Source organism: Salvelinus namaycush, chromosome 33 (genome assembly GCF_016432855.1).
Source record: "Salvelinus namaycush isolate Seneca chromosome 33, SaNama_1.0, whole genome shotgun sequence".
Classification (NCBI taxonomy): domain Eukaryota; kingdom Metazoa; phylum Chordata; class Actinopteri; order Salmoniformes; family Salmonidae; genus Salvelinus; species Salvelinus namaycush.
Window position 1 is genome coordinate 36,733,150 of NC_052339.1, and position 27,224 is coordinate 36,760,373.

A 27,224-nucleotide genomic window follows, 5' to 3' on the forward strand; every position below is an offset into this window, starting at 1 on the left:
TGAAATGGCTAGCTAGTTAGCGGGTACGCGCTAGTAGCATTTCAATCAGTTACGTCACTTGCTCTGAGACCTGAAGTAGGGTTTCCCCTTGCTCTGCAAGGGCCGCGGCTTTTGTGGAGCGATGGGTAACGATGCTTCGTGGGTGACTGTTGTTGATGTGTGCAGAGGGTCCCTGGTTCGCGCCCGTGTCGGGGCGAGGGGACGGTTTAAAGTTATACTGTTACAGTAGCATTGCCTTTAAATTGTTTAACTTGGGTCAAACGTTTCGGGTAGCCTTCCACAAGCTTCCCACAATAACTTGGGTGAATTTTGGCCCATTCCTCCTGACAGAGCTGGTGTAACTGAGTCAGGTTGGTAGGCCTCCTTGCTCACACAAGCTTTTTCAGTTCTGTCCACAAAGTTTCTATAGGTTTGAGGTCAGGGCTTTGTGATGACTACTCCAATACCTTGACTTTGTTGTCCAAAGGTGAGGCAATGTGTCTGGTTGTGATGTCCAAAGTTGAGAAAGAGAAAATCCTCAAGGAGTGCCACGACAACCCAGGTATCGACTGACACCAGGTCATAGTGAGGACACAACCCAGGTACCGATGGACACCAGGTCATAGTGAGGACACAACCCAGGTACCGACGGACACCAGGTCATAGTGAGGACACAAATAGCCTTATCCTACTACTGGAGCTTGATAACTGTGGACACCAGAAAAATATCACAGTGCCATCGATTTTGTTACCAAAGCCCCTTATACCACCCACCACTGCAACCTGTATGCTCTCGTTGGCTGGCCCTCGCTACATATTTGTCGCCAGACCCACTGGCTCCAGGTCATCTATGAGTCTATGCTAGGTAAAGCTCCGCCTTATCTCAGCTCACTGGTCACCATAGCAGCACCCACTCGTAGCACACGCTCCAGCAGGTATATCTCACTGGTCATCCCCAAAGCCAACACCTCCTTTGGCCGCCTTTCCTTCCAGTTCTCTGCTGCCAGTGACTGGAACGAATTGCAAAAATTGCTGAAGCTGGAGACTTACATTTCCCTCACTAACTTTAAACATCAGCTGTCAGAGCAGCTTACCGATTCGCTGCAGAAGGAAGTTAAAGGTAGTTGTTGGTGACCTGCAGCGATACAGACGAAGAGTACCTGCTGTCCCGAAGGCTTCTGCCCTGTAAGTAGATATAAAAGTTATTATTCATGTTTTCTTTCGATCGTTTTTTCAAGCATTAGAGAGGGTCGATCCTTTACAGTACAAAGGGGAGAATATACTGCATGTTCTAATATGGTTAAGAAATTTCAGACGACCTTGGCTACGGTGCAAACAGTCAGAGTGAGGCAAAGACAGATCAGACTGCAGATCATGTTGTAGTTGAGGGAGGCAGCACAACTGACAATGGTATGATATGCCTTATCGTTTCATGTATTCAATGCTTTCAAAGAAAAGAGCACTGCACACTGCTCTTGCTAGTATCACTTATTTTTTTATTCAAGTGTTACTAGCACCTGCAACAAGTTAACTCAGATGTGTGAGTGCATTTTTGAATGACGTATTCAATAGTGAAATTGTTTAATGTTGATGGAACACTAATCAACTTTGAAATAATGACAACAGAACCGACCAGATTCTCCACAGAGGAGTTTCCCATTTCAACTAGCGACAAGGTAAAGCAGTAAAATAGTGTACGTTTAAAGCTTGTAACCTCTTTCCTGTGAGAGCCTTTCATAATGTTGTTTTGCTGTTTGGTTTTTTATCTCCAACGTGTCCTTCACAGGATCTATAAAGAGGAAACCAACGAGCAGAGTACAATCCTCAGAATCGGAAATGCTCTTACCACTCTGGAGGACTTCAAGAGACTGGCCAACAAATAAGACTTTGGTGTCTGAGGGTGTGAGTACAATTATAATACATGTGATGTCTTGCTCAACATGTGGCCGTCTTACAGTAACTGGTAACACTAGTATCACTGTCTTGATTTCACAATTTGATGCTCACTGTCTTCTAATTATCTACAGTCTATACACAAGGTTAGCCAGCTAGTAGCAGACACCAGGTTAGCCCAGCTAGTAGCAGACACCAGGTTAGCCCAGCTAGTAGCAGACACCAGGTTAGCCCAGCTAGTAGCAGACACCAGGTTAGCCCAGCTAGTAGCAGACACCAGGTTAGGTCAGCTAGTAGCAGACACCAGGTTAGCCCAGTTAGTAGCAGACACCAGGTTAGCCCAGCTAGTAGCAGACACCAGGTTAGGTCAGCTAGTAGCAGACACCAGATTAGCCCAGCTAGTAGCAGACACCAGGTTAGCCCAGCTAGAAGCAGACACCAGGTTAGCCCAGCTAGTAGCAGACACCAGATTAGGTCAGCTAATAGCAGGCACCAGATTAGGTCAGCTAGTAGCAGATAAAAGGTTAGCCCAGTTAGTAGCAGACACCAGGTTAGCCCAGCTAGTAGCAGACACCAGTTTAGGCCAGCTAGTAGCAGACACCAGGTTAGCCCAGCTAGTAGCAGACACCAGGTTAGGTCAGCTAGTAGCAGACACCAGTTTAGGCCAGCTAGTAGCAGACACCAGGTTAGCCCAGCTAGTAGCAGACACCAGGTTAGCACAGCTAGTAGCAGACACCAGGTTAGCCCAGCTAGTAGCAGGCACCAGGTTAGCCCAGCTAGTAGCAGACACCAGGTTAGGTCAGCTAGTAGCAGGCACCAGATTAGGTCAGCTAGTAGCAGGCACCAGGTTAGCCCAGCTAGTAGCAGACACCAGGTTAGCCCAGCTAGTAGCAGACACCAGGTTAGCCCAGCTAGTAGCAGACACCAGTTTAGCCCAGCTAGTAGCAGACACCAGGTTAGGTCAGCTAGTAGCAGGCACCAGATTAGGTCAGCTAGTAGCAGACACCAGGTTAGCCCAGCTAGTAGCAGACACCAGGTTAGCCCAGCTAGTAGCAGACACCAGGTTAGCCCAGCTAGTAGCAGACACCAGGTTAGCCCAGCTAGTACCAAACACCAGGTTAGCCCAGCTAGTAGCAGGCACCAGGTTAGCCCAGCTAGTAGCAGTCACCAGGTTAGCCCAGCTAGTATCAGACACCAGGTTAGCCCAGCTAGTAGCAGACACCAGGTTAGCCCAGCTAGTAGCAGATAAAAGGTTAGCCCAGCTAGTAGCAATCACCAGGTTAGCCCAGCTAGTAGCAGACACCAGGTTAGCCCAGCTAGTAGCAGACACCAGGTTAGCCCAGCTAGTATCAGACACCAGGTTAGCCCAGCTAGTAGCAGACACCAGGTTAGCCCAGCTAGTAGCAGATAAAAGGTTAGCCCAGCTAGTAGCAATCACCAGGTTAGCCCAGCTAGTAGCAGACACCAGGTTAGCCCAGCTAGTAGCAGACACCAGATTAGGTCAGCTAGTAGCAGACACCAGTTTAGGCCAGCTAGTAGCAGACACCAGGTTAGCCCAGCTAGTAGCAGACACCAGGTTAGGTCAGCTAGTAGCAGACACCAGTTTAGGCCAGCTAGTAGCAGACACCAGGTTAGCCCAGCTAGTAGCAGACACCAGGTTAGCACAGCTAGTAGCAGACACCAGGTTAGCCCAGCTAGTAGCAGGCACCAGGTTAGCCCAGCTAGTAGCAGACACCAGGTTAGGTCAGCTAGTAGCAGGCACCAGATTAGGTCAGCTAGTAGCAGGCACCAGGTTAGCCCAGCTAGTAGCAGACACCAGGTTAGCCCAGCTAGTAGCAGACACCAGGTTAGCCCAGCTAGTAGCAGACACCAGTTTAGCCCAGCTAGTAGCAGACACCAGGTTAGGTTTGCTAGTAGCAGGCACCAGATTAGGTCAGCTAGTAGCAGACACCAGGTTAGCCCAGCTAGTAGCAGACACCAGATTAGCCCAGCTAGTAGCAGACACCAGGTTAGCCCAGCTAGTAGCAGACACCAGGTTAGCCCAGCTAGTACCAAACACCAGGTTAGCCCAGCTAGTAGCAGGCACCAGGTTAGCCCAGCTAGTAGCAGTCACCAGGTTAGCCCAGCTAGTATCAGACACCAGGTTAGCCCAGCTAGTAGCAGACACCAGGTTAGCCCAGCTAGTAGCAGATAAAAGGTTAGCCCAGCTAGTAGCAATCACCAGGTTAGCCCAGCTAGTAGCAGACACCAGGTTAGCCCAGCTAGTAGCAGACACCAGGTTAGCCCAGCTAGTATCAGACACCAGGTTAGCCCAGCTAGTAGCAGACACCAGGTTAGCCCAGCTAGTAGCAGATAAAAGGTTAGCCCAGCTAGTAGCAATCACCAGGTTAGCCCAGCTAGTAGCAGACACCAGGTTAGCCCAGCTAGTAGCAGACACCAGGTTAGCCCAGCTAGTAGCAGACACCAGGTTAGGTCAGCTAGTAGCAGTCACCAGGTTAGGTCAGCTAGTAGCAGACACCAGGTTAGCCCAGCTAGTAGCAGACACCAGGTTAGCCCAGCCAGTAGCAGTCACCAGGTTAGCACAGCTAGTAGCAGACACCAGGTTAGCCCAGCTAGTAGCAGACACCAGGTTAGCCCAGCTAGTAGCAGACACCAGGTTAGCCCAGCTAGTAGCAGACACCAGGTTAGCCCAGCTAGTAGCAGACACCAGGTTAGCCCAGCTAGTAGCAGACACCAGGTTAGGTCAGCTAGTAGCAGACACCAGGTTAGGTCAGCTAGTAGCAGACACCAGGTTAGCCCAGCTAGTAGCAGACACCAGGTTAGCCCAGCTAGTAGCAGATACCAGGTTAGCCCAGCTAGTAGCAGACACCAGGTTAGCCCAGCTAGTAGCAGACACCAGGTTAGCCCAGCTAGTAGCAGACACCAGATTAGGTCAGCTAGTAGCAGACACCAGGTTAGCACAGCTAGTAGCAGACACCAGATTAGGTCAGCTAGTAGCAGACACCAGGTTAGCCCAGCTAGTAGCAGACACCAGGTTAGCCCAGCTAGTAGCAGACACCAGGTTAGGTCAGCTAGTAGCAGACACCAGATTAGCCCAGCTAGTAGCAGATAAAAGGTTAGCCCAGCTAGTAGCAGACACCAGGTTAGCCCAGCTAGTAGCAGACACCAGGTTAGCCCAGCTAGTAGCAGACACCAGGTTAGGTCAGCTAGTAGCAGACACCAGGTTAGGTCAGCTAGTAGCAGACACCAGGTTAGCCCAGCTAGTAGCAGACACCAGATTAGGTCAGCTAGTAGCAGACACCAGGTTAGCCCAGCTAGTAGCAGACACCAGATTAGGTCAGCTAATAGCAGACACCAGTTTAGCCCAGCTAGTAGCAGACACAAGGTTAGCCCAGCTAGTAGCAGACACCAGGTTAGCCCAGCTAGTAGCAGACACCAGGTTAGCCCAGCTAGTAGCAGACACCAGGTTAGCCCAGCTAGTAGCAGACACCAGGTTAGCACAGCTAGTATCAGACACCAGGTTAGCCCAGCTAGTAGCAGACACCAGGTTAGCCCAGCTAGTATCAGACACCAGGTTAGGTCAGCTAGTAGCAAACACCAGGTTAGCCCAGCTAGTATCAGACACCAGGTTAGCCCAGCTAGTAGCAGACACCAGGTTAGCCCAGCTAGTAGCAGACACCAGGTTAGCCCAGCTAGTAGCAGACACCAGGTTAGCCCAGCTAGTAGCAGATACCAGGTTAGCCCAGCTAGTAGCAGGCACCAGGTTAGGTCAGCTAGTAGCAGACACCAGGTTAGGTCAGCTAGTAGCAGACACCAGGTTAGCCCAGCTAGTAGCAGACACCAGGTTAGGTCAGCTAGTAGCAGACACCAGGTTAGCCCAGCTAGTAGCAGACACCAGGTTAGCCCAGCTAGTAGCAGACACCAGGTTAGACCAGCTAGTAGCAAACACCAGGTTAGCCCAGCTAGTAGCAGACACCAGGTTAGCCCAGCTAGTAGCAGACACCAGGTTAGCACAGCTAGTAGCAGACACCAGGTTAGCCCAGGTAGTAGTAGGCACCAGGTTAGCCCAGCTAGTAGCAGACACCAGGTTAGCCCAGCTAGTAGCAGACACCAGGTTAGCCCAGCTAGTAGCAGACACCCGGTTAGCCCAGCTAGTAGCAGATACAAGGTTAGCCCAGCTAGTAGCAGATAAAAGGTTAGCCCAGCTAGTAGCAGACACCAGGTTAGCCCAGCTAGTGTCAGACACCAGGTTAGCCCAGCTAGTAGCAGATAAAAGGTTAGCCCAGCTAGTAGCAGACACCAGGTTAGCCCAGCTAGTAGCAGATACAAGGTTAGCCCAGCTAGTAGCAGACACCAGGTTAGCCCAGCTAGTAGCAGACACCAGGTTAGCCCAGCTAGTAGCAGACACCAGGTTAGCCCAGCTAGTAGCAGACACCAGGTTAGCCCAGCTAGTAGCAGATACAAGGTTAGCCCAGCTAGTAGCAATCACCAGGTTAGCCCAGCTAGTAGCAGACACCAGGTTAGCCCAGCTAGTATCAGACACCAGGTTAGCCCAGCTAGTAGCAGATAAAAGGTTAGCCCAGCTAGTAGCAGACACCAGGTTAGCCCAGCTAGTAGCAGATACAAGGTTAGCCCAGCTAGTAGCAGACACCAGGTTAGCCCAGCTAGTAGCAGACACCAGGTTAGCCCAGCTAGTAGCAGATAAAAGGTTAGCCCAGCTAGTAGCAATCACCAGGTTAGCCCAGCTAGTAGCAGACACCAGGTTAGCCCAGCTAGTAGCAGACACCAGGTTAGCACAGCTAGTAGCAGACACCAGGTTAGCCCAGCTAGTAGCAGACACCAGGTTAGCCCAGCTAGTAGCAGACACCAGGTTAGCCCAGCTAGTAGCAGACACCAGGTTAGCCCAGCTAGTAGCAGACACCAGGTTAGCCCAGCTAGTAGCAGACACCAGGTTAGCCCAGCTAGTAGCAGACACCAGGTTAGCCCAGCTAGTAGCAGACACCAGGTTAGCCCAGCTAGTAGCAGACACCAGGTTAGCCCAGCTAGTAGCAGACACCAGGTTAGCCCAGCTAGTATCAGACACCAGGTTAGCCCAGCTAGTAGCAGACACCAGGTTAGCCCAGCTAGTAGCAGAAATGGTGACCAAGGATGTAAGTATACAAATGTATTAGAAGTGTAGTAATTAATGTTATGTCTGTAACGCAAACATCTCCCCTCGTACACATTGTATTAACAGTGTGACTTTATTTCTCTCAATAGGTGAAAGCTCTTGTCGTGTGTCATATCCTAGACTAACAGCAGACATGTCCATGAACGTGTCCTGTCTTGTTACCTGACGGTATGATTTTTAAAATATATATTTTTTAACTAGGCAAGTCAGTTAAGAAAAAAATTCTTATTTACAATGACAGCCTAGCCCTAACCGGGATGACGCTGAACCAATTGTGCGCCGCCCTATGGGACTCCTAATCACGGCCGGATGTGATACAGTCTGGCTTTGAACCAGCACTGAGATGCAGTACCTTAGACCGCTGCGCCACTCGGGAGCCTATGCAGAAATGCAGACGGACTGAACTTAAATAATTAAATTAAAAAATAAAATGACTGCTCTCTCTTGGTTCATATGCATTCATTCAATTGCGAAAGTATTTGAATCTTTATAAACTCTGAACCAAAACAGGATGTTCAGATAAATGGCGAGATTGTTCTTCCTCCGTGTGTGGGAGATGATCCTGGGAAAGGAGACATCACATCATTTGGGTGAGTGTCCACTTAATGATGTACTGAAGACCCAAGACTTATTCCCATGTCATTCAAAATGGTTGGTACATGACGTCTCATGAGATACACATGTATTTCATGTTTTCAAGTCGATAAGGATGTTTTAGCTGGTTCTCGCTTCCCTCTGGAAAATACATTCATCCCCACATCTAACTACCATACAAATCACATCTAACTACCATATACATCACATCTAACTACCATACAAATCACATCTAACTACCATACAAATCACATCTAACTACCATATACATCACATCTAACTACCATACAAATCACATCTAACTACCATATACATCACATCTTACTACCATACAAATCACATCTAACTACCATATACATCACATCTAACTACCATATACATCACATCTTACTACCATACAAATCACATCTAACTACCATATACATCACATCTAACTACCATATACATCACATCTAACTACCATATACATCACATCTTACTACCATACAAATCACATCTAACTACCATATACATCACATCTAACTACCATATACATCACATCTTACTACCATATACATCACATCTAACTACCATATACATCACATCTAACTACCATATACATCACATCTAACTACCATATACATCACATCTAACTACCATATACATCACATCTAACTACCATACAAATAACATCTAACTACCATATACATCACATCTAACTACCATATACATCACATCTAACTACCATATACATCACATCTTACTACCATATACATCACATCTAACTACCATATACATCACATCTAACTACCATATACATCACATCTAACTACCATACAAATAACATCTAACTACCATATACATCACATCTAACTACCATATATATCACATCTAACTACCATATACATCACATCTTACTACCATATATATCACATCTAACTACCATATACATCACATCTTACTACCATATACATCACATCTAACTACCATATGCAAATCACATCGTACTACGTACAGTATGTGACTAACCGGCTCAAATTGGTCTGAAGTAGAATTTATTTATATTTTTTATTTTTAACATTGGATAAAGTAGAGACTCAGAGCTACAAAATGGTATATCACACACTACAGTTGAGGAACAATGGGAAAGGAATTCTGCTTTGAAAGTTGATCAACTTGTAAACTCACTTTTGAGAAAAGGGCCTTTGAATGTTTTAGTACCTACTGGAGCGTTCTCCTTTGTCTACTACACCCATTCAGCATTGTTCACACCCTCTTAAGCCAGCACCACCCATCTCTTTAAGGATTCACATGTAACGTCATGTGCTAAACAGAGTGAGTAAAGATGAAGACTAAAAGTAGTAGTAGCCTACAATAAGGAACAATTCCAGGTAAACAGAAAGTGTCCAGATAAAAATACGTTATAAATATTATATGACTCTTACCCAGACACACTGGTCTAAATTGATGGGTCATGTGAAAGAAATGCTGTAACCCCCAGCCACATCCAGTGATGGAAAAAGTACTAAATTGTCATACTTGAGTAAAAGGATAAATCATTTGAAATTCCTTATATTAAACCAGACGGCACAATTTTTGTAAAATATATTTTTATTGACGGATAGCCTGGGGAACACTCCAGTTCTGTAAACTGGTCATCTCTGTATACCCGTCACAAGACCCACTGGTTGTTGCTTATTTATAAAACCCTCTTAGGCCTCACTCCCCCCTATGTGAGATATCTACTGCAGCCCTCATCCTCCACATACAACACCCGTTCTGCCAGTCACATTCTGTTAAAGGTCCCCAAAGCACACACATCCCTGGGTCACTCCCCCCTATCTGAGATATCTACTGCAGCCCTCATCCTCCACATACAACACCCGTTCTGCCAGTCACATTCTGTTAAAGGTCCCCAAAGCACACACATCCCTGGGTCACTCCCCCCTATCTGAGATATCTACTGCAGCCCTCATCCTCCACATACAACACCCGTTCTGCCAGTCACATTCTGTTAAAGGTCCCCAAAGCACACACATCCCTGGGTCACTCCCCCCTATCTGAGATATCTACTGCAGCCCTCATCCTCCACATACAACACCCGTTCTGCCAGTCACATTCTGTTAAAGGTATCACATTTCAGGTACGACCCAGATGCAGACAGTGTCTAAGAAACAAAAGTTTATTTCTAAAACAGGGGCAGGCAAACAACAGGTCAAAGGCAGGCGGAGGTCAGTAATCCAGAGAGGGTGCAAAGAGTCCAGAACGGCAGGCAGGCTCAGGGTCAGGGCAGGCAGAGGTCAGGGTCAGGGCAGGCAGAGGTCAGGGTCAGGGCAGGCAGAGGTCAGTAATCCAGAGAGGGTGCAAAGAGTCAGACCGTTGCAGTTTGCTTGTTGCTTGTTGCAGTTTGCTTGTTGCTTGTTGCAGTTTGCTTGTTGCTTGTTGCTTGTTGCAGTTTGCTTGTTGCTTGTTGCTTGTTGCAGTTTGCTTGTTGCTTGTTGCAGTTTGCTTGTTGCATTGTTGTCTCTACCTTCTTGCCCTTTTTGCTATAGTCTGTGACCAACAATGTTTGTACCCTGTTTTTTGTGCTGCTACCATGTTGTGTTGCTGCCATGTTGTGCTGCTGCCATGTTGTGCTGCTACCATGTTGTGTTGCTGCCATGTTGTTGTCATGTTGTGCTGCTGCCATGTTATGTTGCTGCCATGTTGTGTTGCTACCATGTTGTGCTGCTGCCATGTTGTGTTGCTACCATGTTGTTGTCATGTTGTGCTGCTGCCATGTTGTGTTGCTGCCATGTTGTTGTCATGTTGTGCTGCTGCCATGTTGTGCTTCTACCATGTTATGTTGCTGCCATGTTGTGTTGCTACCATGTTGTGTTGCTACCATGTTGTGTTGCTACCATGTTGTTGTCATGTTGTGTTGCTACCATGTTGTGTTGCTACCATGTTGTTGTCATGTTGTGTTGCTACCATGTTGTGTTGCTACCATGTTGTTGTCATGTTGTGCTGCTACCATGTTGTGTTGCTACCATGTTGGGCTGCTGCCATGTTGTGTTGCTACCATGTTGTGTTGCTACCATGTTGGGCTGCTGCCATGTTGTGTTGCTACCATGTTGTGTTGCTGCCATGTTATGTTGCTGCCATGTTGTGTTGCTACCATGTTGTTGTCATGTTGTGCTGCTGCCATGTTGTTGTCATGTTGTGTTGCTACCATGTTGGGCTGCTGCCATGTTGTGTTGCTACCATGTTGGGCTGCTGCCATGTTGTGTTGCTACCATGTTGTTGTCATGTTGTGTTGCTACCATGTTGTGTTGCTACCATGTTGTGTTGCTACCATGTTGTTGTCATGTTGTGTTGCTACCATGTTGTTGTCATGTTGTGTTGTTACCATGTTGTTGTCATGTGGTGTTGCTACCATGTTGTTGTCATGTTGTGTTGCTACCATGTTGTTGTCATGTTGTGTTGCTACCATGTTGTGTTGCTACCATGTTGTTGTCATGTTGTGTTGCTACCATGTTGTGTTGCTACCATGTTGTTGTCATGTTGTGTTGCTACCATGTTATGTTGCTACCATGTTGTTGTCATGTTGTGTTGCTACCATGTTGTGTTGCTACCATGTTATGTTGCTACCATGTTGTTGTCATGTTGTGTTGCTACCATGTTGTTGTCATGTTGTGTTGCTACCATGTTGTGTTGCTACCATGTTATGTTGCTACCATGTTGTTTTATGACCATGAACTGACAATGACACCTGGGACTTGATTCCTCCCTGGCATTATTGTGAAGACACACAACAAAATTGAGTCTTCAGTTCCAAATTACACCAGTAGAGGTCATTCGTTACATAAATGATAGCAAAAGTATGATTTTTGGTGACATTCACAACATCAACAAGGCATCATTATTTTGCAATAACAATCAATGTGTGTTGACAATTTATTATTATTAGCTTCACTACGAATTGACATTACATTTATTTGTAGTGCTTCCATTTCACTTTCCACTCAAGGATTGGTCCAGCAGAGAGTCAAGGTAGTTACTGGCTTCGGGTAAAGTCAGAGACGGTGGGTAATGAAGGGTCCTTGCTATTCTGGATCCTTGGGATGTCCCTATGCCATTGAAGTTGACATTTAAAATTGTTAAAGTAAAAATTAAGATTATGGTAAAATAAAAGTTATGGTTAGGGATTAGAGTAAGGACGTCCCAAGGATCCCAGATAGGACTGTCCCTTGAGTAAGGACTGTCCCTTGAGTAAGGACTGTCCTTTGTCTCCATGGCATAACTGTGATTAATTTAGCCGTGTGTCTTGTTCCAGTGCAAGGAAACACAAAGACACACAGCAGTAGAAATATGTATTGGAAAACAAATCAGAATTTCCCCTGCGTCAGGAATTCCATGTAGAGGTGTAGCCTAGCCCAAGCTGCAATACGATCACCCGTCCGACCGGTGTAGCGGTGCGGAGGGTGTGGGCTGGTTGGGCTGAAGGGCAGGGCGCATACTTCGTACTGGTTATGCTGTAGGCTACCAGCTACTTTGCGCACTGTCTGTCTGGATCTAATCGGCAGCCTAAAGTGCCCAACGCTTTCTATCGCCGCTTTACTATTCGCATTTATCCATAGAGACCCTTGCATTTGTACGTGCGCGTCATTTCTGACCTGTGGAGTGATTTTATGCAGCGGCAATTTGGGGCTGATCTTATCGAATCCGAATGGAATCAAACGGCAAAGCGGGAAAACACGGTAGGTTGAGCTGCAGATATATGGACTATTGTGTGATATCTGTTCATATTTAGAGAAACTTCTTTTTTATGCTCTACTACCCGAACCACTGTAACATCCTCAATGGGCGTTGTGACCAGTTATGCTTGAGTGGAATGTGATTTGTTTGTCTGAGAGTGTTGTCCTGCGTCTTGTATAGGGCTGACTGACAGAGCTTGTTGTCCTGTGTCTTGTATAGGGCTGACTGACAGAGCTTGTTGTCCTGTGTCTTGTATAGGGCTGACTGACAGAGCTTGTTGTCCTGCGTCTTGTATAGGGCTGACTGACAGAGTGTTGTCCTGTGTCTTGTATAGGGCTGACTGACAGAGCTTGTTGTCCTGTGTCTTGTATAGGGCTGATTGTCTGAGATTGTTGTCATGCGTCTTGTATAGGGCTGACTGACAGAGTGTTGTCCTGTGTCTTGTATAGGGCTGACTGTCTGAGATTGTTGTCATGTGTCTTGTATAGGGCTGGCTGACAGAGATTGGTGTCCTGTGTCTTGTATAGGGCTGACTGACAGAGATTGTTGTCATGTGTCTTGTATAGGGCTGACTGACAGTGTGTTGTCCTGCGTCTTGTGTAGGGCAGACTGACAGAGCGTGTTGTCCTGCGCCTTGTGTAGGGCTGACTGACAGAGTGTTGTCCTGTGTCTTGTGTAGGGCTGACTGACAGTGTGTTGTCCTGCGTCTTGTGTAGGGCTGACTGACAGTGTGTTGTCCTGCGTCTTGTGTAGGGCTGACTGACAGAGTGTTGTCCTGCGTCTTGTGTAGGGCTGACTGACAGAGTGTTGTCCTGCGTCTTGTGTAGGGCTGACTGACAGAGTGTTGTCCTGCGTCTTGTCTAGGGCTGACTGACAGTGTGTTGTCCTGCGTCTTGTGTAGGGCTGACTGACAGAGTGTTGTCCTGTGTCTTGTGTAGGGCTGACTGACAGAGTGTTGTCCTGCGTCTTGTGTAGGGCTGACTGACAGAGTGTTGTCCTGCGTCTTGTGTAGGGCTGACTGACAGAGTGTTGTCCTGCGTCTTGTATAGGGCTGACTGACAGTGTGTTGTCCTGCGTCTTGTGTAGGGCTGACTGACAGAGTGTTGTCCTGCGTCTTGTGTAGGGCTGACTGACAGAGTGTTGTCCTGCGTCTTGTGTAGGGCTGACTGACAGAGTGTTGTCCTGCGTCTCGTGTAGGGCTGACTGACAGAGTGTTGTCCTGTGTCTTGTGTAGGGCTGACTGACAGAGTGTTGTCCTGCGTCTTGTATAGGGCTGACTGACAGAGTGTTGTCCTGCGTCTTGTGTAGGGCTGACTGTCTGAGTGTTGTCCTGCGTCTCGTGTAGGGCTGACTGTCTGAGACTGTTGTCCTGCGTCTCGTGTAGGGCTGACTGACAGAGTGTTGTCCTGCGTCTCGTGTAGGGCTGACTGTCTGAGTGTTGTCCTGCGTCTTGTGTAGGGCTGACTGTCTGAGTGTTGTCCTGCGTCTCGTGTAGGGCTGACTGTCTGAGTGTTGTCCTGCGTCTTGTGTAGGGCTGACTGTCTGAGTGTTGTCCTGCGTCTTGTGTAGGGCTGACTGACAGAGTGTTGTCCTGCGTCTTGTGTAGGGCTGACTGACAGAGTGTTGTCCTGCGCCTCGTGTAGGGCTGACTGTCTGAGACTGTTGTCCTGCGTCTCGTGTAGGGCTGACTGTCTGAGACTGTTGTCCTGCGTCTTGTGTAGGGCTGACTGTCTGAGTGTTGTCCTGCGTCTCGTGTAGGGCTGACTGACAGAGTGTTGTCCTGCGCCTCGTGTAGGGCTGACTGACAGAGTGTTGTCCTGTGTCTTGTATAGGGCTGACTGACAGAGTGTTGTCCTGTGTCTTGTATAGGGCTGACTGACAGAGTGTTGTCCTGTGTCTTGTGTAGGGCTGACTGACAGAGTGTTGTCCTGCGTCTCGTGTAGGGCTGACTGACAGAGTGTTGTCCTGCGTCTTGTGTAGGGCTGACTGACAGAGTGTTGTCCTGTGTCTTGTATAGGGCTGACTGACAGAGTGTTGTCCTGTGTCTTGTGTAGGGCTGACTGACAGAGTGTTGTCCTGCGTCTCGTGTAGGGCTGACTGACAGAGTGTTGTCCTGTGTCTTGTGTAGGGCTGACTGACAGAGTGTTGTCCTGCGTCTCGTGTAGGGCTGACTGACAGAGTGTTGTCCTGCGTCTCGTGTAGGGCTGACTGACAGAGTGTTGTCCTGCGTCTTGTGTAGGGCTGACTGTCTGAGTGTTGTCCTGTGTCTTGTGTAGGGCTGACTGACAGAGTGTTGTCCTGCGTCTTGTATAGGGCTGACTGACAGAGTGTTGTCCTGCGTCTTGTGTAGGGCTGACTGACAGAGTGTTGTCCTGTGTCTTGTGTAGGGCTGACTGACAGAGTGTTGTCCTGCGTCTTGTATAGGGCTGACTGACAGAGTGTTGTCCTGCGTCTTGTGTAGGGCTGACTGACAGAGTGTTGTCCTGCGTCTTGTGTAGGGCTGACTGACAGTGTGTTGTCCTGTGTCTTGTGTAGGGCTGACTGACAGAGTGTTGTCCTGCGTCTTGTATAGGGCTGACTGACAGAGATTGTTGTCCTGCGTCTTGTATAGGGCTGACTGACAGAGTGTTGTCCTGCGTCTTGTGTAGGGCTGACTGACAGAGTGTTGTCCTGCGTCTCGTGTAGGGCTGACTGACAGAGATTGTTGTCCTGCGTCTTGTATAGGGCTGACTGACAGAGTGTTGTCCTGTGTCTTGTGTAGGGCTGACTGACAGAGTGTTGTCCTGTGTCTTGTGTAGGGCTGACTGACAGAGTGTTGTCCTGTGTCTTGTGTAGGGCTGACTGACAGAGTGTTGTCCTGCGTCTTGTGTAGGGCTGACTGACAGAGTGTTGTCCTGCGTCTTGTGTAGGGCTGACTGACAGAGTGTTGTCCTGTGTCTTGTGTAGGGCTGACTGACAGAGTGTTGTCCTGTGTCTTGTGTAGGGCTGACTGACAGAGTGTTGTCCTGCGTCTTGTGTAGGGCTGACTGACAGAGTGTTGTCCTGTGTCTTGTGTAGGGCTGACTGACAGTGTGTTGTCCTGTGTCTTGTGTAGGGCTGACTGACAGAGTGTTGTCCTGTGTCTTGTGTAGGGCTGACTGACAGAGTGTTGTCCTGCGTCTTGTGTAGGGCTGACTGACAGAGTGTTGTCCTGTGTCTTGTGTAGGGCTGACTGACAGAGTGTTGTCCTGCATCTTGTGTAGGGCTGACTGACAGAGTGTTGTCCTGCGTCTCGTGTAGGGCTGACTGACAGAGTGTTGTCCTGTGTCTTGTGTAGGGCTGACTGACAGAGTGTTGTCCTGCGTCTTGTGTAGGGCTGACTGACAGAGTGTTGTCCTGCGTCTTGTGTAGGGCTGACTGACAGAGTGTTGTCCTGTGTCTTGTGTAGGGCTGACTGACAGAGTGTTGTCCTGCGTCTTGTGTAGGGCTGACTGTCTGAGACTGTTGTCCTGCGTCTTGTGTAGGGCTGACTGTCTGAGACTGTTGTCCTGCGTCTCGTGTAGGGCTGACTGTCTGAGTGTTGTCCTGCGTCTCGTGTAGGGCTGACTGACAGAGTGTTGTCCTGCGCCTCGTGTAGGGCTGACTGACAGAGTGTTGTCCTGCGTCTTGTGTAGGGCTGACTGACAGAGTGTTGTCCTGTGTCTTGTATAGGGCTGACTGACAGAGTGTTGTCCTGTGTCTTGTGTAGGGCTGACTGACAGAGTGTTGTCCTGCGTCTCGTGTAGGGCTGACTGACAGAGTGTTGTCCTGTGTCTTGTGTAGGGCTGACTGACAGAGTGTTGTCCTGCGTCTCGTGTAGGGCTGACTGACAGAGTGTTGTCCTGCGTCTCGTGTAGGGCTGACTGACAGAGTGTTGTCCTGTGTCTTGTGTAGGGCTGACTGACAGAGTGTTGTCCTGTGTCTTGTGTAGGGCTGACTGACAGAGTGTTGTCCTGCGTCTTGTGTAGGGCTGACTGACAGAGTGTTGTCCTGCGTCTTGTGTAGGGCTGACTGACAGAGTGTTGTCCTGCGTCTCGTGTAGGGCTGACTGACAGAGTGTTGTCCTGTGTCTTGTGTAGGGCTGACTGACAGAGTGTTGTCCTGCGTCTTGTGTAGGGCTGACTGACAGAGTGTTGTCCTGTGTCTTGTATAGGGCTGACTGTCTGAGTGTTGTCCTGCGTCTCGTGTAGGGCTGACTGACAGAGTGTTGTCCTGCATCTTGTGTAGGGCTGACTGACAGAGTGTTGTCCTGCGTCTCGTGTAGGGCTGACTGACAGAGTGTTGTCCTGTGTCTTGTGTAGGGCTGACTGACAGAGTGTTGTCCTGTGTCTTGTGTAGGGCTGACTGACAGAGTGTTGTCCTGCGTCTCGTGTAGGGCTGACTGACAGAGTGTTGTCCTGCGTCTTGTGTAGGGCTGACTGACAGAGTGTTGTCCTGCGTCTTGTGTAGGGCTGACTGACAGAGTGTTGTCCTGTGTCTTGTGTAGGGCTGACTGACAGAGTGTTGTCCTGCGTCTTGTATAGGGCTGACTGACAGAGTGTTGTCCTGCGTCTTGTGTAGGGCTGACTGACAGAGTGTTGTCCTGCGTCTTGTGTAGGGCTGACTGACAGTGTGTTGTCCTGTGTCTTGTGTAGGGCTGACTGACAGAGTGTTGTCCTGCGTCTTGTATAGGGCTGACTGACAGAGATTGTTGTCCTGCGTCTTGTGTAGGGCTGACTGACAGAGTGTTGTCCTGCGTCTTGTGTAGGGCTGACTGACAGAGTGTTGTCCTGCGTCTCGTGTAGGGCTGACTGACAGAGATTGTTGTCCTGCGTCTTGTATAGGGCTGACTGACAGAGTGTTGTCCTGTGTCTTGTGTAGGGCTGACTGACAGAGTGTTGTCCTGTGTCTTGTGTAGGGCTGACTGACAGAGTGTTGTCCTGCGTCTTGTGTAGGGCTGACTGACAGAGTGTTGTCCTGCGTCTTGTGTAGGGCTGACTGACAGAGTGTTGTCCTGTGTCTTGTGTAGGGCTGACTGACAGAGTGTTGTCCTGTGTCTTGTGTAGGGCTGACTGACAGAGTGTTGTCCTGCGTCTTGTGTAGGGCTGACTGACAGAGTGTTGTCCTGTGTCTTGTGTAGGGCTGACTGACAGTGTGTTGTCCTGTGTCTTGTGTAGGGCTGACTGACAGAGTGTTGTCCTGTGTCTTGTGTAGGGCTGACTGACAGAGTGTTGTCCTGCGTCTTGTGTAGGGCTGACTGACAGAGTGTTGTCCTGTGTCTTGTGTAGGGCTGACTGACAGAGTGTTGTCCTGCATCTTGTGTAGGGCTGACTGACAGAGTGTCGTCCTGCGTCTTGTGTAGGGCTGACTGACAGAGTGTTGTCCTGTGTCTTGTGTAGGGCTGACTGACAGAGTGTTGTCCTGCGTCTTGTGTAGGGCTGACTGACAGAGTGTTGTCCTGCGTCTTGTGTAGGGCTGACTGACAGAGTGTTGTCCTGTGTCTCGTGTAGGGCTGACTGTCTGAGTGTTGTCCTGCGTCTCGTGTAGGGCTGACTGACAGAGTGTTGTCCTGCGTCTTGTGTAGGGCTGACTGTCTGAGTGTTGTCCTGTGTCTTGTGTAGGGCTGACTGACAGAGTGTTGTCCTGTGTCTTGTGTAGGGCTGACTGACAGAGTGTTGTCCTGTGTCTTGTGTAGGGCTGACTGACAGAGTGTTGTCCTGCGTCTTGTGTAGGGCTGACTGACAGAGTGTTGTCCTGCGTCTTGTGTAGGGCTGACTGACAGAGTGTTGTCCTGTGTCTTGTGTAGGGCTGACTGACAGAGTGTTGTCCTGCGTCTTGTATAGGGCTGACTGACAGAGTGTTGTCCTGCGTCTTGTGTAGGGCTGACTGACAGAGTGTTGTCCTGCGTCTTGTGTAGGGCTGACTGACAGTGTGTTGTCCTGTGTCTTGTGTAGGGCTGACTGACAGAGTGTTGTCCTGCGTCTTGTATAGGGCTGACTGACAGAGATTGTTGTCCTGCGTCTTGTGTAGGGCTGACTGACAGAGTGTTGTCCTGCGTCTTGTGTAGGGCTGACTGACAGAGTGTTGTCCTGCGTCTCGTGTAGGGCTGACTGACAGAGATTGTTGTCCTGCGTCTTGTATAGGGCTGACTGACAGAGTGTTGTCCTGTGTCTTGTGTAGGGCTGACTGACAGAGTGTTGTCCTGTGTCTTGTGTAGGGCTGACTGACAGAGTGTTGTCCTGTGTCTTGTGTAGGGCTGACTGACAGAGTGTTGTCCTGCGTCTTGTGTAGGGCTGACTGACAGAGTGTTGTCCTGCGTCTTGTGTAGGGCTGACTGACAGAGTGTTGTCCTGTGTCTTGTGTAGGGCTGACTGACAGAGTGTTGTCCTGTGTCTTGTGTAGGGCTGACTGACAGAGTGTTGTCCTGCGTCTTGTGTAGGGCTGACTGACAGAGTGTTGTCCTGTGTCTTGTGTAGGGCTGACTGACAGTGTGTTGTCCTGTGTCTTGTGTAGGGCTGACTGACAGAGTGTTGTCCTGTGTCTTGTGTAGGGCTGACTGACAGAGTGTTGTCCTGCGTCTTGTGTAGGGCTGACTGACAGAGTGTTGTCCTGTGTCTTGTGTAGGGCTGACTGACAGAGTGTTGTCCTGCATCTTGTGTAGGGCTGACTGACAGAGTGTCGTCCTGCGTCTTGTGTAGGGCTGACTGACAGAGTGTTGTCCTGTGTCTTGTGTAGGGCTGACTGACAGAGTGTTGTCCTGCGTCTTGTGTAGGGCTGACTGACAGAGTGTTGTCCTGCGTCTTGTGTAGGGCTGACTGACAGAGTGTTGTCCTGTGTCTCGTGTAGGGCTGACTGTCTGAGTGTTGTCCTGCGTCTCGTGTAGGGCTGACTGACAGAGTGTTGTCCTGCGTCTTGTGTAGGGCTGACTGTCTGAGTGTTGTCCTGTGTCTTGTGTAGGGCTGATGTTAAAACAAGGACAAAGTAATGGTCGTTATTGTCCTAGGAAGAATAAGTAGAATAAATGCTTTACCTCAGGAATTAACAATGTGGTTTATTGATGAGCAACAACATGTTTGTGTGCAGCAAGATCAGATGTTATTATGTGTGGAGGCAGGCAGAGAGAGGCAGCCAACCAGGGAGCAGGTAGAGAGAGGCAGCCAACCAGGGAGCAGGTAGAGAGAGGCAGCCAACCAGGGAGCAGGTAGAGAGAGGCAGCCAACCAGGGAGCAGGTAGAGAGAGGCAGCCAACCAGGGAGCAGGCAGAGAGAGGTAGCCAACCAGGGAGCAGGCAGAGAGAGGCAGCCAACCAGGGAGCAGGTAGAGAGAGGCAGCCAACCATGGAGCAGGGAGAGAGAGGCAGCCAACCAGGGAGCAGGCAGAGAGAGGCAGCCAACCAGGGAGGATACATCCCAGGTGCCAACTCCTTCCTTCTGTGCATGATAAGTGATAAAGGGTAGCCAATGCACCTTAGGTGTTGTTGTATGCTGGATAGGCTGCAACTTGCTGTATCTGCCTGTAATGAACAGTGGCCACAATCATTGATATACCCCTTGATTATGTCTTACTTTATCCTAACCAAAAAAAGTTAATTAATTAAACTCCAATTTACACTTAAATGCACCAGGAAGGAGAGAGCAGTAATTAACAGTCAGGCTACTGAACATGTGAACGATGTCCAACTGACTCACCACCAGGGTTGGGTAGCTTACTTTCTAAATGTAATCCATTACAGTTATTAGTTACCTGTCCAACATTTGTATTAGTAATGTAACTTTTGGATTACCCAAACTCAGAGAAGTAATCGGATTACTTTTAGCTACTTTTAGATTCCTTTCTCCTTAAGAGGCATTAGAAGAATACAAAAATGTACAGTGCCTTCGGAAAGTATTCAGACCCCTTGACTTTTTCTACATTTTGATACGTTACAGATACATTACGCACAATACCCCATAACCCACTGGAAATATCACATTTACATAAGTTTTCAGACCCTTTACTCAGTAATTTGTTGAAGCACCTTTGGCAGCGATTACAGCATTGAGTCTTCTTGGGTACGACGCTACAAGCCTGGCACCCCTGTATTTGAAGAGTTTCTCCCATTCTTCTCTGCAGATCCTCTCAAGCTCTGTCAGGCTGGATGGGAAGCGTTGCTATACAGCTTTTTTTCAGGTCTCCAGAGATGTTTGATCGGATTCAAACACTCAAGGACATTGAGACTTGTCCCGAAGCCACTCCTGCGTTGTCTTGGCTGTGTGCTTAGGGTCGTTGTCCTGTTGGAAGGTGAACCTTCACCCCAGTCTGAGGTCCTGAGCGCTCTGGATCAGGTTTTCATCAAGGATCTCTCTGTACTTTGCTCCGTTCATCTTTCCCTCAATCCTGACTAGTCTCCCAGTCCCTGCCGCTGAAAAACATCCCCATAGTATGATGCTGCCGCCCCCATGCTTCACCGTAGAGAGGGTGCCAGGTTTCCTCCAGATGTGACGCTTAGCATTCAGGACGAAGAGTTCAATCTTGGTTTCATCAGACCAGATAATCTTGGTCTGAGTCCTTTAGGTGTCTTTTGGCAAACTCCAAACGGGCTGTCATGTGCCTTTTACTGAGGAGTAGTTTCCGTCTGGCCGCCCTACCATAAAAGGCCTGATTGGTGTAGTGCTGGAAATATGGTTGTCCTTCTAGAAGGTTCTCCCATCTCCACAGAGGAACTCTGTAGCTCTGTCAGAGTGACCATCAGGTTCTTGGTCACCTCCCTGACCAAGGCCCTTCTCCCCCGATTGCTCAGTTTGGCCGGGCGGCCAGCTAGGAAGAGTCTTAGTGGTTCCAAACTTCTTCCATTTAAGAATGATGGAGGCCACTGTGTTCTTGGGGTCCTTCAATGCAGCCTTTTTTGATACCCTTCCTCAGATCTGTGCCTCGACACAATCCTGTTTCAGTGCTCTACGGACATTTCCTTCAACCTCATGGCTTGGTTTTTGCTCTGACATGCACTGTCAACTGTGGGACCTTATATAGACAGGTGTGTGCCTTTCCAAATCATGTCCAATCAATTGAATTTACCACAGGTGGACTCCAAGTTGTAGAAACATCTCAAGGATGATGAATGGAAACAGGATGCACCTGAGCTCCATTTCAAGTCTCATAGCAAAGGGTCTGAATACTTATGTAAATAAGGTATTTATGTATTTATGTAAATAAGGTAATTATGTTTTTATTTTTAATACATTTGCAAACATTTCTAAAGACCTGTTTTTATTTGTCAACCTGACTGACTGGGGTCTACCATATAATAACAGACCAGATATACTGACTGACTGGGGTCTACCATATAATAACAGACCAGATATACTGACTGACTGGGGTCTACCATACAATAACAGACCAGATATACTGACTGGGGTCTACCATACAATAACAGACTAGATATACTGACTGACTGGGGTCTACCATACAATAACAGACCAGATATACTGACTGGGGTCTACCATACAATAACAGACCAGATATACTGACTGACTGGGGTCTACCATACAATAACAGACCAGATATACTGACTGACTGGGGTCTACCATTTAATAACAGACCAGATATACTGACTGACTGGGGTCTACCATACAATAACAGACCAGATATACTGACTGACTGGAGTCTACCATACAATAACAGACCAGATATACTGACTGGAGTCTACCATACAATAACAGACCAGATATACTGACTGACTGGGGTCTACCATACAATAACAGACTAGATATACTGACTGACTGGGGTCTACCATACAATAACAGACCAGATATACTGACTGGGGTCTACCATACAATAACAGACCAGATATACTGACTGACTGGGGTCTACCATACAATAACAGACCAGATATACTGACTGGGGTCTACCATATAATAACAGACCAGATATACTGACTGGAGTCTACCATACAATAACAGACCAGATATACTGACTGACTGGGGTCTACCATACAATAACAGACCAGATATACTGACTGGGGTCTACCATACAATAACAGACCAGATATACTGACTGGAGTCTACCATACAATAACAGACCAGATATACTGACTGGAGTCTACCATACAATAACAGACTAGATATACTGACTGGGGTCTACCATGTAATAACAGACCAGATATACTGACTGGAGTCTACCATACAATAACAGACCAGATATACTGACTGACTGGGGTCTACCATACAATAACAGACTAGATATACTGACTGGGGTCTACCATACAATAACAGACTAGATATACTGACTGACTGGGGTCTACCATACAATAACAGACCAGATATACTGACTGGGGTCTACCATACAATAACAGACCAGATATACTGACTGACTGGGGTCTACCATACAATAACAGACCAGATATACTGACTGGGGTCTACCATATAATAACAGACCAGATATACTGACTGGAGTCTACCATACAATAACAGACCAGATATACTGACTGACTGGGGTCTACCATACAATAACAGACCAGATATACTGACTGGGGTCTACCATACAATAACAGACCAGATATACTGACTGGAGTCTACCATACAATAACAGACTAGATATACTGACTGGGGTCTACCATGTAATAACAGACCAGATATACTGACTGGAGTCTACCATACAATAACAGACCAGATATACTGACTGGGGTCTACCATATAATAACAGACCAGATATACTGACTGGGGTCTACCATGTAATAACAGACCAGATATACTGACTGGGGTCTACCATATAATAACAGACTAGATATACTGACTGACTGGGGTCTACCATATAATAACAGACCAGATATACTGACTGACTGGGGTTTGACAGAGGATAAACCCACTAGGACACCACAGAGGATAAACCCACTAAGACACCACAGAGGACAAACCCACTAGGACACCACAGAGGACAAACCCACTAGGACACCACAGAGGATAAACCCACTAGGACACCACAGAGGATAAACCCACTAGGACACCACAGAGAATAAACCCACTAGGACACCACAGAGGACAAACCCACTAGGACACCACATAGGATAAACCCACTAGGACACCACAGAAGACAAACCCACTAGGACACCACAGAGAATAAACCCACTAAGACACCACAGAGGACAAACCCACTAGGACACCACAGAGGACAAACCCACTAGGACACCACAGAGGACAAACCCACTAGGACACCACAGAGAATAAACCCACTAAGACACCACAGAGGACAAACCCACTAGGACACCACAGAGGACAAACCCACTAGGACACCACAGAGGATAAACCCACTAGGACACCACAGAGGATAAACCCACTAGGACACCACAGAGAATAAACCCACTAGGACACCACAGAGGACAAACCCACTAGGACACCACATAGGATAAACCCACTAGGACACCACAGAAGACAAACCCACTAGGACACCACAGAGAATAAACCCACTAAGACACCACAGAGGACAAACCCACTAGGACACCACAGAGGATAAACCCACTAGGACACCACAGAAGACAAACCCACTAGGACACCACAGAGAATAAACCCACTAGGACACCACAGAGGACAAACCCACTAGGACACCACAGAGGACAAACCCACTAGGACACCACAGAGGACAAACCCACTAGGACAGCACAGAGGACAAACCCACTAGGACAGCACAGAGGACAAACCCACTAGGACACCACAGAGGACAAACCCACTAGGACACCACAGAGGACAAACCCACTAGGACACCACAGAGGATAAACCCACTAGGACACCACAGAGGACAAACCCACTAGGACACCACAGAGGATAAACCCATTAGGACACCACAGAGGACAAACCCACTAGGACACCACAGAGGATAAACCCACTAGGACACCACAGAGGATAAACCCACTAGGACACCACAGAGGATAGACCCACTAGGACACCACAGAGGATAAACCCACTAGAACACCACAGAGGGTAAACCCACTAGGACACCACAGAGGATAAACCCACTAGGACACCAGAGGACAAACCCACTAGGACACCACAGAGGATAAACCCACTAGGACACCACAGATGACAAACCCACTAGGACACCACAGAGGATAAACCCACTAGGGCACCACAGAGGATAAACCCACTAGGACACCACAGAGGATAAACCCACTAGGACACCACAGAGGATAAACCCACTAGGACACCACAGAGGATAAACCCACTAGGACACCACAGAGAATAAACCCACTAGGACACCACAGAGGACAAACCCACTAGGACACCACAGAGGACAAACCCACTAGGACACCACAGAGGATAAACCCACTAGGACACCACAGAGGATAAACCCATTAGGACACCACAGAGGATAAACCCACTAGGACACCACAGAGGACAAACCCACTAGGACACCACAGAGGATAAACCCACTAGGACACCACAGAGGATAAACCCATTAGGACACCACAGAGGACAAACCCATTAGGACACCACAGAGGACAAACCCACTAGGACACCACAGAGGATAAACCCACTATGACACCACAGAGGATAAACCCACTAGGACACCACAGAGGATAAACCCACTAGGACACCACAGAGGATAAACCCACTAGAACACCACAGAGGATAAACCCACTAGGACACCACAGAGGATAAACCCACTAGGACACCAGAGGACAAACCCACTAGGATACCACAGAGGATAAATAGGTTAAATAAAAAATTAAAATTAAAAACAAATAAAAAATTACTTAGAGGGCTGATATAAATACTATGCAGGCCAGTCTCTCTTGGCTAAGAGTTGAGTAGAGACTGACTGCATCACTTCTTCTTTTTATAAGAAACATTAAATGTGTTGGAAATCCCAAATTGTTTGCATAGTCAACTTACACACAGCTCTGACACACACACTTACCCCACCAGACATGCCACCAGGGGTCTTTTCATAGTCCCCAAATCCAGAACAAATCCAGCAAGTATTATACTAATAATGGTACTTGCTAACACTAATAAACTAGCTAGCTGTTTACAATGAAAATGAAATACACATAGGTGTCTTTACACAAGTAGATAGTTAGTTAGATAACATTAACATGCTGGGTATGTCACACGTAATACCCTTGAGAACAAGGTTCAGGGAAGAGAAGAACATTGAGCCCAGCTAGCTAGCTATTTGCAAGATTTAGGTAGCTAGCTAGCTATTTGCACGATTTAGGTAGCTAGCTAGCTATTTGCACGATTTAGGTAGCTAGCTAGCTAACGTTATTTGTTGGAAAGTGTATTTTGTTTTAATCAACTACAGTGCATTCGGAAAGTACTCAGACCCCTTGACTTGTTCTACATTTTGTTATGTTACAGCCTTTTTCAAAAGGGATTAAATATTTGTTTTCCCCTTCAACAATCTAAGCACACCATCCCATAATAACAAAGCAAAACCAAATATTTATAAATGTTGCAAATTGATATAAAAAAAACTGAAATATCACATTTACGTAGGTATTCAGACCCTTTACTCAGTACTTTGTTGAAGCACCTTTGGCAGCGATTACAGCCTCGAGTCTTCTTGGGTATGACGCTACAAGCTTGGCACACCTGTATTTGGGGAGTTTCTCCCATTCTTCTCTGCAGATCCTCTCAAGCTCTGTCAGGTTGGATGGGGAGTGTTGCTGCACAGCTATTTTCAAGTCTCGCCTGAGATGTTTGATCGGGTTCAAGTCCTGGCTTTGGCTTGTCCACTCAAGGACATTCAGAGATTTGTTTCGAAGCCACTCCTGTGTTGTCTTGGCCGTGTTTTACTTGCTGTTTCAGTGTAATTACCCTGTAATAGAGACCCCTTAAAATGAAGCGTTGTCATTATTTTTTGCAGTGGAGGGAACACGCCCTGTCCTCGCAGACCTGCGAATGTCATGACTTTTGAGCTTATTTTTGCACATTTCTAAAGGACGCATCGGTAGCATTGGGATATGGTAGAGGAGAGGAGTGAAAGGTGTTCCTGATGTATTGACGGCATAAATGTCTCAAAAAGACTCAACCAGAGGAGGTGTTCCAAGAGCACGCGAGAACAGGAGAATGGCAAACTCTTAGATAGGGTTTCCTAAATACGAGGTGTTTACCTGTCTGCCGGCTTTCAAGGCAAAGTTAAAGGCAATCTGTTATATTATTGCAAAGACATAGCATGGCGGTAGACAAAGCTACTACTCCTGGATCTTCTTTTGGCAAGGGACACCACCGCCACCCATGCCTACAATTGTGATTGGAGCATTTTCTCGCAAGGATTGTACAGGAATGCAGCATCAAATCCTATAATGTCTCAACAATGTAGAAAATGAAAATAATATTGGTAGTGGTGGTATGAAGGCATGTTGTAGTGACAAAATATCAGGATACATAGTATCAGAGACTTTCACCTATTCCAAACATCAGTCACGTGGACGACAGCAACATACTGTACATAGAATAAATAAACAAACAGTAGGGGTTTATTTACATTTGAGTCATTAAGCAGACTCTCTGATCCAGCGCCACTACAGTAGTGAGTCATTTAGCAGACTCTCTGATCCAGCGCCACTACAGTAGTGAGTCATTTAGCAGACTCTCTGATCCAGCGCCACTACAGTAGTGAGTCATTTAGCAGACTCTCTGATCCAGCGCCACTACAGTAGTGAGTCATTTAGCAGACTCTCTGATCCAGCGCCACTACAGTAGTGAGTCATTTAGCAGACTCTCTGATCCAGCGCCACTACAGTAGTGAGTCATTTAGCAGACTCTCTGATCCAGCGCCACTACAGTAGTGAGTCATTTAGCAGACTCTCTGATCCAGAGCCACTACAGTAGTGAGTCATTTAGCAGACTCTCTGATCCAGAGCCACTACAGTAGTGAGTCATTTAGCAGACTCTCTGAT

At 47.7% G+C, this 27,224-nt stretch overlaps 1 protein-coding gene across 1 annotated transcript in view; it reads left to right on the forward strand.

Moving 5' to 3' along the window:
- The first annotated feature begins 474 nt into the window (after positions 1–474).
- plcd1a (phospholipase C, delta 1a) overlaps positions 475–27,224 on the forward strand; it is a 104,529-nt gene continuing 77,779 nt past the window's right edge. The window contains exon 1 of the mRNA XM_038973028.1: positions 475–541. Coding sequence (XP_038828956.1) covers positions 475–541 — 67 coding nt within the window. The remainder of the gene's footprint in view (positions 542–27,224) is intronic.